This window comes from Parambassis ranga, chromosome 4 (genome assembly GCF_900634625.1).
Source record: "Parambassis ranga chromosome 4, fParRan2.1, whole genome shotgun sequence".
NCBI classification, from domain to species: domain Eukaryota; kingdom Metazoa; phylum Chordata; class Actinopteri; family Ambassidae; genus Parambassis; species Parambassis ranga.
Window position 1 is genome coordinate 22,060,992 of NC_041025.1, and position 13,499 is coordinate 22,074,490.

The following is a 13,499-nucleotide window of genomic DNA, read 5'->3' on the forward strand; positions in this document are numbered from 1 at the left end:
AAAAAACCACATATGGCCATCATCAGCCTCTGTGCTGCCATGCTGCCTTCAAGTGCTGATGAAGCTTGTTTTTAGTGCGACAACTCTACTACAGGCAATAAACAGCTTTAATTAGGCAGATTTACCTGCTCTTAGAAAACCTGCGCACACGAGCATTCTTCAGACGTCTGAATGAAGATAACATTACAGTAATCAGACACAAAGTCTAGACATTGTTAATGTGGTAAATACGTATTCTAGTTAGAAAAGGCTGATTTTTAATGGAATATATACACAGGTATACAGAGGTCCTTTTCCAGCAGCCATCACTCCTGTGTTCTAGTGGTACATTGTGTTAGCTAATCGTGCTAAAAAGGCTAATTGATGATTAGATGAACTCATGTGAACTGTTCTGCTGATCAGAGCAGCTGTAGAAGTGGCCTGGTGACCCCAAACTTTTGAACGAAGCTGCTGCTTCATTCATAGAAGCAGAGACAATGAATACTTAAAGCACTGTAATCATGTTTTCACACTTTTAGCCTTTAAATTCAGTTTGGATAGACACGTGGTTTTTACTGCCTCTTCTGGTGATCATGCTTTTTTCTCCATATCTACGTTGGCTTAATTATTTTATTGTGCTTTTAATGCATCAGATCTGTGTGTTCTGGAACCATAAAGGTGAAATAGTTAAATATGATCTTTGTGACTGCCCCCGCTGTCAGTTTAACTTCTTCCACCCAATAAAGCTGAAGTGCATAATTTCTTCTCTCCCTCCCACAAAAAAAAAGAAAAGAAAAAGAAATCAGACGCAGCTTGGGGACCAACTTTCTCTTTTTGCCAAACATCACACAGCATTTTTACGGTGAGCACACACAGATAGCCAAAGAGAATGCATGAAGACAGTTTTAATTTATTCCTGTGAAAGTTTTCAGCATGAATAAAACATCCCTCCTGACTTCAAAGGAAAAAATAGAGCAAAATAATAAACTGGCGTTGCGTCTTTCCAGATCTTTTCCATTGGCACAAAAGTCTGAAATTGATTATTTACTGTAGACTTTAATGTGACAGTTGGGTCTCATTAAATAAACTGAGGTTCTGGTACTGTGGTGATCTCAGCTGAAGCTCAAATGGAATGAATATTTCATGCATTTTAAGATAATCATGGGGCAGCACGGAGGAGAAAAGTGAAAAAGTCAAAGGGTCAAAAGCAATAAGCGTCTGAAAATCTCTACCTGATCCTATGACTTCCTCTATTTTGACACAGGAGGGGTCGATTTCTTTGGCGAACTCCCGGACGGCCTCGTTGGGGTCCTCGTAGGTGAAAGGGTCGATGTAGATCTTGACCCCTGGTGAGCTGTGACCCTCAGACAGGGTGGGAAAGGTCACAGTCGGGGTCGGACCGCTGAACATGTCTGGCCTGAGCGTCACCTCTGAGGAGAGAGTTCAAATATAAACACATATTTCAAAAAGTACAAAAAGGTAAAGAGTGTGGTGTCAGTAGCAGTCGCACCTCCTCCGGCGTTGTACTGCTGCAGCTTGTCACCGTACACGCTCTCCTTCAGCTGCCTTCTACAGACACAAGCAAAGAAACGGGAGAAATTTTACACAAAATTTTTTGAAATGTTGCGACAGTAAAATGCTAATTGGCTGTCTTCAGTCTCTTCGGCTGCGTGAAGGTAAAATAAACAGTCTTCCTGGATGATAAGAAGAAGGAGTCTTTCAGGGATTCATTAGTATTGGGTGACTTTGTTTCTGCTCTGTGTCTTCAGCTCCTGTTTCTTGCCTTCATCTGAGGATGCACTCACCGACAGATCTTTATGATAGACACCTTATACTGCATACAGTACAGACAGCATGACGCTCGCTATTTCTGAGAGGTCAAGGTGGGTCAGAACCTTTCAAATCTACCAAATGGGAATACATGTATGCCTTTAAAGGTCCACAAAAGGAATTTCATTTCTACTAACTGAAGTTGGGATGTAACAAGAACTGATATATTGGTACCGTGTTGATGTCTGACGGTGTGATAATAATAAAGGCGTCTCCACTGGAGATGCTGAATAACACTAGTAATATGTGTAGAACGGCAGATGCAGGGCCAGCAACAGGTCCGCTCTGATTTGCATGTTGTATAAGACATACAAACCCAGCCCAGTCAGTGTCACAGCCCGGAAATCTAGATCATTCTATTAGCAACTTGTTGCAACACATAAAAGCTTAGAAAAACACCGAGCAGGGATTCACTGGCACATTCTGTTTTGTGGAATAGGATGTGTTAACCACAGACCCTTTTTATGGCACTGAACCAAGAATCCATTCAATAAACCCTCTGACTTTCTGGGTTTAAAGACTCATTTCTGCAGCACTCTATCCAGTCTGCCAAAATATAAATAGTAAGCTAATGTATTTGATTCATGTATGGATTTCTTCTGGACTACAGTTCACATCAAGACTTGTAGAAATTCAGTGTTACCGGCAGTGACTACAAAATTTCACTGATGAGTAAAGCTTGAAAATACTTTTTGCTTTGATAGCTGCAGTCCTCGAGACAAAATAAAAAGAGGAAAATGACCACTTGGCAGGAAACCAAGCTGCAGATTTAACTGCTAACATGGCTTGAACCCGAACCGCTGGGCCATCAGGGAGTTCCCTAAAAATCTCTTTTATTGACTGAGTTCTTACGTGAGGGAGTAATCTGTACGGCACACTACTGGTTAAAGTTAGGCATAAAAAAAAAACAGGGTTGGGTGACGTCATGGCCAAAGAGTTAGAGGAGAGCAGGTGAGGGCTGAGACCATAAACCACGGGGTGTCAACTGGAACACAAGCACACACTTTGGAACATCTGCAGTGCTCACTGTTTCAGTTTAAAGCTGAGTGACGGTGTGTCTGTGTGTGTGTGCATGCTCTCATCTCTCTATGTAAACTACACAAACTATGTGTCTGCACACAAATACACTTTACTGTCATTAACCTGCTGCAAATAACGGAGCAATGTCTGGAATAGAAACTCAAACAGCCATAAAAATACTTTAACTTCACAGCAAACAGATCCAGTATTTAATAAACAGGCAGCTGGGATCATTTAAATGCAGCTGATGAAATGTGTCTGTGTGACAGCTCAGGTAAAGATAAGATCTCAGCTACTCCATGGATCATCTATATTTATATTAATAAGTCTTTAATGACTTTGCACGGCTGTTATGCGTCAGTCTCTCAAGTGTTTAGAGTACAGAGTGCAGAGTTAAACTGTGAGAGATGAACAGAGAAGACATAAGCAAACCTCCACCAGTATAATTACCAATGCAGCATATTGATAAAGGATATTGTCTCCTTGTATATCTCATATGAAAACATACGGATATATCTTTAAAACTCCAGGTATGGCCCAGCCCCAGGTCTTAGATGTATCTCAAAAGTTGGTAAATGGCATTTTAAAGGTGAGAAAGTATCTAAGTTATCAGACATATGTCTGCTACCTCTATCAGCTGCAGTACCTGCGAGGGTACGGTGTGTGTGTGTGTGTGTGCATGCATGTGTACATGTGTATTACCTGGTACAGATTATGACGATAGCAACCAATGAAACGATGCACACTCCACCTACTAAAGAACCTGCAATCAGGGAGAGCTGCTGTCCGAGCTCTGACTTATACTCATCTGCAAAAGAACACACACACACACACACAACCCGGTCCACACGTTGACAAAATGGATATAATATTCAACGTCTCATATTTTTGAGACTCTTGCATACACACAGCAGATCATTTCCATAAGGGAAAATATACAACTGACAGCTTCTCTCTCAAACACACATAAAATATCATTTACAAGGCTCATTTTACATGACTGCAAGCGTTCTCTCTCACACACACACACACATAAAGTAGGGCAGAATTTAATTACTTCACAGCCAGATTTCCACTCTTGCACAGCGTCTCTCAGCCCTGCACTCTCTTTCCTCTCCAGCATGAAACCCTCACCCACCCACACACATACACCTCCATGCTCTCGAGCCAATCACCCACCCACCCACTTACCGTCAGTGAGTGTTTGGAAAAGCATCTCCTTGCTGTAGGCTCCGTAGCCGGCCACCGTGCGGGCCCTCACCTGGACCACGTAGCCGGTCCCAGGCTTGAGACCCTCCAAAACCACATTAGGTGTCTCGCTCTTGACCATCGAGCTGTTCAGCACTGATGACACAGACTGAGGAGGAGGAGGAGAAGGAGGGAGACACACACAGAGGACAGATTATGTAAATACAGTAAAATAAAAACAGTGTGCTGACATCAGAAGAAGGTGAGAAACGACTGGTTTGCTGTATGTGCACTTTAGCTAAAAATACCTGAGGGCTACAGTAAGAGGAGCATGGCTGCAGCTGCTATTGTTGCAGTACCACTGGTACCTTCAAAAGGTCTCTACACCTTTTGAATCAAGAGACGACTTTATACAGTAAAAGTTCCTGCTTAACTACTATTGGCTCCCCCAACAGCCACTTACACTAAATGCCATGAGGACAAGGTCAAAACTTACTCCAGTTAACAATGAGCAGAAAGTATCTCACTGCTATGAAAACCTATAATAACAGCTTTTTGGAGACTACTGTACTATAGAAAGCAGCAGAGAGACCAGAGACCATGTTTCTAAATAATGTTTATAGACTGGGAAAGGCAAGAAACTTCATGTGTCATTTAAAGATTCAATTGCAGGACACATCTAAAGCCATTTTTATTTACGAACACTGGAGAATCGGGCCTGAAATCACAGAGGCAGCACACAGTAGCAGATTCTGGTTTATTCAGGGGGGATAAAAGTTGCAGGAGATAAAGGAGGGTTATAATTCTGACTCTTTTGGCATTGATATCCACTGAATATGCATGACCAACACACCTACAGCATCAACAACACCATCATGCCCACTCATTCACGCCGACTTATCTTGACAAAATTTGCCATTGCACAGGCTTTGTACTGAGGAACAGACATTTTATTCCCCATGTACGGCTTCGCCAGGTAAAAATGTCAAGTTCATGTTTCCTGTCTACCTGCACACATCTTGTAGGAGACAAGTCGAGCTTCCTGACCAGCCTTCACATTTCACCACCTCAACCGGATGCCCGGTGCTTTTCAACCAGTCTATCACTCTAAATCACTAAAGATCTGCTCAGCTCAGGAACTGCTTTAAGAATCATTTGGTTGAACAGACCCTTTAATAACTTGCCCCTTTAAACCTTAAAAACACTTCTGTTCCATTTTCACAATTCCTTTTTTTCAAAACTTCTGAACCTCCATTTTTTTTTACCTCACCTTGAATCCCCTCTCTCACACCTCCTCTCATCTATCTTCCAGTCATTCATTTTATCCACGAGCAGCTCCCTCATATTTCTCCACCCTCTTCGACCCATTCATTCCCTGCAAATATAATGCAGCGATAATGCAGTTAATTAGCTATTACCCACAGAGACAGGTGAGCTGAGGTGAATTAGGTATCAGGCCTATCTCATAAAACCCACGGCTACCACCTTTTACCCCTATCTATCTACGCCCTCCTTCTAGTTTTCCTCTTTTCTGGCCAGTTTCTTTCAGATACAAAAAAAAGGTTTTATTGCGGCTAAATGGAAACGGTCCAGAGAGAACGACAGATATAGTGCGGCGATGGCATCAAAGGAGGGGGGATGAAGATGAGGGGGGAAGAAATTAAGGAGAGAAACGGAAGGAGGGTTATCAGAGGAGCACGTGGACGTGGATGAAAAGGGCTTAAAGATGACAGCGCTTTTATTGCGATAATTCTTCATAAGCTTCTCCCTGTTTTTATCAGTGTTAGCCCCATTTTCTTGATATTTATTGTTGCTGCTGGATCACAGTTATATACAACACCACAGACTCCACTATTCTCTGATAATTAGGACATAGCAGATGGACAACTATAGAGTTTCCAGCACTAAAAGCTGAGGGAGAGTGAGTTATATTTGGAAGTGGCCACAGAAATGGGGTATTGTGTTGAGGGTGGGGTTTAGATTTGAAGGGGTGTGGGGAGAGTGGGGGGTGGCTCTGTGAAGAGGTTAGAGGGCAGCCCATCTGGGAAGGCCTGGTGGCCAGAGATAAGTCTTGAGGAAAAGAAAATCCTGCCTTCATGCCCCATATCAAATTTACTACATTAAAACCTCATTATCTTATAGAGTGGGGGAGTGAGGGAGGAGGTGGGAGGAAAGGGGGAGTAGATAGATGGTGGGGAAGGAAAGAAGGTGGAGAAATTACAAAACTGCCAGAGAAGGAGGTACGGTAGAGCCGTCTGGTAAGAAAAACCTGTCCTCTCTCCACAGGCTTATCAAACTGCTCCCTGAGGACACCTTCAGCTGAAGCTATGAGCTGAAATTGGTCATTATGTGGTCGGCTGCTCTACAGAATGAAATACGAAATCTTAATTGGCTTCCATGTTAAATAATATTAAAGCAAAAGCAGCAGCAAATAAGGCTGACTTACAGCGAAGGTGCTGCCATGATTCTGACTAAGTAAGGGTTTTATCTGTGACTGTCAGACTGCAGCTACATTCCGTCTCTCAGCCGTTGCTTCTCACTCTGTCCTCCACTCACTCTAATTGCTCTCACAGAAGCAGAGTCTCAACTTCTCCTTGTCTGCGGTTTCCCATCTTTTCTGGAACTTCATTCTTATTAGAACTGTGGTAGGCAGGGGTGCTGAGGGTGCTGCAGGCTGGCTGCACTGCCACACAGCTCAGGCACTAAATGAGGATGATTTCAAATGTAATGTATATATGAATGTTTTCAAATGGATTTATACATCTCCCAGGTATACTGGTGCGAAGTCTTTTGAGGAACTTGGCAGGTATTTTGCAGCATCTTCTGTGACTCTAGGTTGTCTCGGCATCTTGTGTCTCGTCATGTACTGTAATCCTACACTGACTCCATGACGAGAAGATTAGGACTCTGTGGGGAACAAACCATCTGTTGTAGGTCTTTTTGTTCTTCTCGTGGCTAAAGATAGATCTGCATGACACTTTGGGAGGCTGGTAATGCCGCAGAATGTTATCTGGGACGCAATCGTGCTGTTTTTTCACAATGAATATTAATTTAAAAATATGAAGTGCACACAGACTGATGGTGAACGATTCCAAAAATGACATATCTGCTTGTTTTGAGTGTAATTTTAAGAGATCGCAGAAGAAACACATATTTGAACTAGAGACCTGCACAGGACTGAATTTTCAATCCCGCTCCCGAACCGATCCCAAAACCTGTATAATAATATAATAATAAATAATAATAATGAATATATAATTTATCATTTATTTTTGTAAGATACTGATCTGTTCCCAAATATAAGAGTTGTATTTATGTGTGTGTTGTAACCATATCGATAAAAGGCCTTATTAGATCTATAGGCAGGATATAAAGAGCTAGAGCATCAGGTATAACATGTAAAAACGATTAGATAAGAAGAATAGAATACAGCTTTTATTAATTACACAGCGCCCCCTATCCTGATCAGTGTAATACAATACATAGTGAACAGCTTGGAACACAGCTACTGTGTCCTTACCATCCTCCATGTCCACTCTGTCACTTTGCCTACAACAGCATACTCCGAGAGAGAGCGAGACGGGACACCCAGGACTTTTGGTTAGATAAATTGCATTTCTTTTTATTTTTCGGAAGAAGAGACTTCTACTTGGTGATGCTAACAAAAGATCGCGGTTTGGGTTAAAACATATCACAAACTTCTCCATCATTTTCTTGGTTACAATGGTGACAGTCGTGCTTTAAAAAAAATTAGTCATGGTCAAACAAAACCAATGAACTGTGGAGTGAAATGGTCACAGTGGTCCCTTGTTTATTGCGGAGGTTACGTTCCAAAAATAATCCGCAATAGGCGAAATCTGCGAAGTAGTCAGCTTTATTTTGTACAATTATTGATGTTTTAAGTCAATAAAACCCCTCACTACACACTTTTTATACACTTCTCTCAGACAGGCATTGACATTCTCACACTTTCCTCTCGTGTTTAAACACTCTCAAAGTTCAAACCAGTCCAGTATTATAGAATGAAGTACGCATTGACAAACAATCAGGATGCAGAACACAATACACACACATTTTGTTTGCACACACAAAAAAAATCTGCGAAACAGCGAGGCCGCGAAAGGTGAACCGCGTTATAGCGAGGGACCACTGTATAGGCAACCTTCTAAAATGGTGTCACGGTAAAACATACAATATATTAGACAGGCTCTGTCTTATGAGTTACTGTTTGAAATCCACCTGAGAATCTGCGCACACTTCCTGTTTGAACTACAAATGAATTGCTTTCAGGTAACATATTCTGCTGGTGCCTTACATCCACTTCACTAATTGGACAGGGACGACTGCAAAAGTAGCTCTGAAACATCCGAGCAGCGATGACTCTTTATGACCCCTCATACATTAAAGGTATTAGATGCTGAATGTGCATGAGTGGATCATTTTAGCAGCATTTAGTGTCAATATATTCCTGTATAAAAACAGTGAGGTCAAAAGTTACTACTCTCATTAAAAGTTGATACCAAGGTTATTCAGTGTGAGCACTAAGATATAAATCACTGCTTCATTTTAATAAAAGCTGAGCACGATTTATCAAAAGCATCAACACATGTGCTGGAGGTAAACTCAGCAGTAGTATGAGTATTACTCATTACTGATTACTGTGCAATGATGAATGATTGTATTAGTGTCGTATTAAAAGCAGCAAGAACAAACCTAACAAAACATAAGACACACAAACACACTTTGTCCCTTCTCCTCGTGCAGCACGGTAAAATTACAGCAATTCAATTCTGTATGCTGAGCTGGAAAATTGGAATCTCTGAGCGAGTCCTCCTGAGCCACAGGCTTTAAGGAGCTGTTTTCGTCAAAGAGAATAGATAAGAAAGAGTTGACAAGAGTCTTCAGCATTTAAAGTTTGTAGCTGTTTTTTTGTAGTTGAGAGTTTCAGTGAGTTATGGAAGCACCAACTCACTGACGGCATGTATTAAAAAGCAAAAAAAAAAAAAAAAAAAAAATGCGTGCAGGGACCAGCAGTGGTATCCCAAAAAAAAAAAAAAAAAAAAAAAAAAAAAAAGATGCCAAAATCTATTTACCTCAGGTTTGTGAAAAGGATGTGAGGGTGCTGCGGGATGAAATGTGGGCTGCGGATGTGGAGGCACGAGTTGTTTTTGGTGTATCTTACACAATCCCTTGTAGGTGCTGTGCTACTCGTTTTAAATCCTTCTGCAGTGATATTCTAACACTGTCTCCACAGCTGTGGGCTCGGCTTCAGAAAAGACAAGGACATTTTTATATTAACCTTTGGGCCATAGATATGCAAGTAATTTAACGCTCACTCTCAAAATGCAAAATTCTTCCCTTTGAGTGGATTACAAAGACAAGATATGCAGTCACAATTTTCTTTTGTTTCCCCCGCTGTCTTCTTTCCCTTTCATGGGGAAGCACGTTTTTACCCCTGGATCAGAGGCTCTCATTGGTGCCCCAGGTTTGACACTCTCTACTTAGGGTAGTTTGATCAGTGAATGTTAGGACGCCTTTTGTCTCTTCTGGTTCACACAGATGAGGACAGGGCTCACTACAAGGAAGCTGAAAGCTTGATTGTTTCAGAGCAGAGTGGTGTGTGAGCTATGAACAGCACCCCCTAGGGGATAAATGGTGCTTTAGCCCTCTCATCTTTAAGTGATACAAACGCAGACAGAAAGATCCTCCAGTGCTCTACAAACAAAAATTCAGGGTAACATTTTTTTATATTGAATCTGTTTGGCAGAGGATGTATAATATTGCTTTTGAGTAAACTGCCTTGAATCTTAGAAGCAGGTCAGAGCCAAGACAAAATATGTTGACCTGAAGCTAAGAATAGGATTAAGACATACATCCAAAGAATGTGACCAGAGGTCAAGCAAGCCATAACAACTCATCTAACCCCAAGCAGGTGCTGAGGCCAAATGTCTTCCTGTAACTGTTCTGCCTACACCTTAGATTTTCCTATTTTCAATATCCTACTTCACATAAAAAGGTCAGGGGTTATAAAGCTATTTAACTGGACAAACTCCACCAACGGATAAAAAAAGAAAGGGCCCGCGTGGATGGGAGTGACCAAAATGACTGGCCAGTCTCTGTAGGGTGGCTTGGCTACCCTTTAGAGACTGGCCATGAAGCTCAGATCTGGAGAGGAGAGCTGCTGCTTTTTGCATCAAAGATACTCCAGGCGATCCGATAAGGCTGCTTTCTGGGAGTCTCATTATGGATATTTTATGGTAAGTGTACTATAAAAGACCCTGTGGTAGACTCAAAACATGCTGGAGGGATAACATATCGAATGTGGTTTGGGAACGACTCATCATCCAGTGAAGAGTGTGCACAGCTTCAAATCGGTTACAGCAATCTGAACTAACATACAAAATACCGGCAAACACACATGAATAACCCTCTTGCTTCAGCTGTAAGCAATCATTAGGAGGAACAACAAAAGCAGATTTGATAATTCGTGTAAACAGTTGAGGTTTAGACACCAATAAACAAAGAGACGGTATGATAGAACCCATCTGTGAACGAACCGCACAGGAAAACAGCCACCACCCATCAAGGAAGTGTGACGTGAATGTGAAGATCAGAAATCAAAATCTAGCGACACAAAGCTGATCATTTCCCTCACAAACTCATTTCATTTTTAAAGTTGTTAACCTTGTGTCAGATAAGGACTTACTTGTTGCAGAACTGAGAAGGGAAAACAAAGAAAACATCTGATTGTTGTGTGTTTACTACTAAGGAACAAAGATGGAGCTGTTGCTGGAGACAGTCATAGTCAAATCAGCGGCAGGAAGAGAGGCTGGACAAGACATCAATCACTGAGCGCCACACACACACTGGGGCAACACTACGCCGGCCTTGTTTGTCGTTTGTGAATGAGCATAAAGCGGACCTGTCCACACGGAGACCAACGCGGGCGTATCCACACAGGCATTTCATCCACAAGGATCCGGTCTTTTAAGAAAGCCGGTAGATGTCACTATCATCTCTGTGTCACACAGCCCGATTGCACTTCTCTTTTCACCTTTTCTGTCCATCACTGTGAATTTCATTGGTTTCCCTTTGACCTCAGCTGCCTGACGTGGATGCCTGGGTCTTTCCCTGCAGAGATGTTTTACTTCCTGTGATGGAGGCTCTTTCCTCTCTGGACAGGAAGACTTATCCTGTCATAGATTAAGGTGTGTATGTTATATGAGTGGGCCTGGGCTGACTTGTGGCACGCACACAGACCTCCGCAGTAAGCTGGGGGAAATGAATCTGGGACACAATCTCACTCGGCAAACAAGAGAGCAATATTAGTGGCTGCAGTCCACAAACACTGTAACGTTTCTCCCCGAGGACTTTAAGATATGTGCAGATATCACAGGCTGTAGAAACATCAGAGCCAAAAAACACAACACAAAGCCTGGATTGCATTCATAGAAAACAGACCATTATCTGCTGCTGGATGACATCAACATATTGTATATAAAAACTGCGCTTGGGCGCTATCAGACACACATTTCTTGGGCGTAATGACCATCCACACACAATTTGACTGAAGCTTGTCCTGCATGAGGTCATGGATCCTCAGAGATCTAAACTGGATTCGCTATAATGTGCTGAAGCTCATGGAACGGAGGCTTCTATCCTTCACATCCCTTCATTTTAGTGATGAAGTGATGCAGTCAGACAGGAGCTCACTGTTCAGAAATGGACACTACATAAACACACAGAAACTGTGTGCTGAAATAAAGAGAGGCTCTCCGTTACTAAACACCCCCGACAGGTTCGTAGCTCTGAGATCAATCCTGAATCATTAGAAAAAAATATTGTATATAAAGATGATGCATGAACAGAAACATGGTACAAGTGTGAGAGAAAATACATCACTTAGAGGAATTATAAATCTAAGGAACAGGCTGACAGGTTGCTGCCTTCAGCTGGCTTTAATTGATTTTTTTTTCACATTGTGTCTTTCAGCCACTCAGCGCAGCAGTAATAATGATTTTCTTTAGTACTCGTGTAAAATGACAGCAAATAATTAACAATACTGAAATAAACATATTGAGGGATCATTAATATATGGTGAAAGATTATTTTAACAGACACATCTGTCATGGTGTCTGTCACTGCATGAGACAGTGATGCATCTGTGAGCCATTATTTCACTTATTCATTCATTTTTCTACCTGGAATAAAGCGCGACAGCTGCATCTCATCTGAAAAGAACAAACACTGCAGCCTACACTGAGCTGTCAGGTATTAAAACACTGACAAACACATTCCTGTCTGTATCATTTTATCAAACTAATTCCTTCAATTATTCAAATCATTTAAATAAATTCTTTTAAATAGTGTTCTTATATGAATGTTGTTTTAAATCATTATCTGTTGTTTTACTTATAAATGAACACTTTATAACTTTATAGCGCACACATAAATGTTGTCTTGCTAATAGTTACGGTACCAGAAGCAGGGAGGGAACAAGCAGCCCCCCCTTATGCCGGGTTTACACTGTGCAATTTTTAGCGATCTTATAAGACCATTGCATGACACACTATGCGACGTGAATGTAATAAACTTTGACACAGCGTCAAGTTTGATGTGTGCAGATTGTACGATGTTGAGTTACTGAATCGCAGGTGATCACATCTTACGATGTACTCCAACATGCGAGGAGGAGGAGGAAGATGTGGATGCGGACATTGTGAGGACACTGAGTCAGTCATCCTAAATTTCTAACACCGCTAGAATGTTATCTCAGCTTGTCTTTGGTTGCAAGATGCTGACAACAGCCGTCGTGGAACCTGTGTCACAGCACGTCCTAAGACCACGGATTTAGAGCCACGACCAAAGACATCTCCACGATTCTCCTACGATACTCGTCTTTTATCTACGTCAGCCCATCGCACAGTGTAAAGTGGGCATTAGACAAAAATCTAGTTCCCGAATGAAGTGAATATGTGTCACCTGTTGTTACTCTGCAGTAGTTACAGGAACAGGAATCATGGTTGGATCACAGTTCAACACAGCAGAAATCTGCAGAGCATGCAGTCACGTTTAAGGATTGGCACACACAGGGTTACAACCAAGAAACAAGGCAAAGCATCATCAGACTTCTGAGGCCCTGTGCTGGATTTTGGTCGACATGGACACACTATACCATAGAGATGAATGGATCCATAAAGACAGAATCAGACACTTCTGCTACTTTATGTATGCAAAATACAGGTTTTGCTGTTATTCTGTAAGAAACATTCTGATTGAGTGTAATGAACATGATGAATATTAAACTGATGTTATTGTTCACAGCCTTTACCTTCAACCACTAGCAGAGCAATACAAGTCCTCCTCCTCCTCCTCCTCCTCAGGCGCTTTAGATTCACCTCTAGTAAAATACCTGAAAATCAGGACTGCCTTAGTTGTCCTCTGATTGGCTGATTCTCTACTTTATAGTTTGTGTGTCTTTA

General features: G+C 41.7%; 1 protein-coding gene across 1 annotated transcript in view; it reads right to left on the reverse strand.

Moving 5' to 3' along the window:
* The window catches only part of LOC114435197 (ephrin type-B receptor 1-like), an 83,337-nt gene that overhangs the window by 16,334 nt on the left and 53,504 nt on the right, over positions 1-13,499 (reverse strand). Inside the window, exons 10-13 of the mRNA XM_028404824.1 lie at positions 4,021-4,186; positions 3,532-3,637; positions 1,490-1,548; positions 1,212-1,409 (exon numbers count right to left, since the gene is read on the reverse strand). Of these exons, the coding sequence (XP_028260625.1) occupies positions 1,212-1,409; positions 1,490-1,548; positions 3,532-3,637; positions 4,021-4,186 (529 nt within the window). The remainder of the gene's footprint in view (positions 1-1,211; positions 1,410-1,489; positions 1,549-3,531; positions 3,638-4,020; positions 4,187-13,499) is intronic.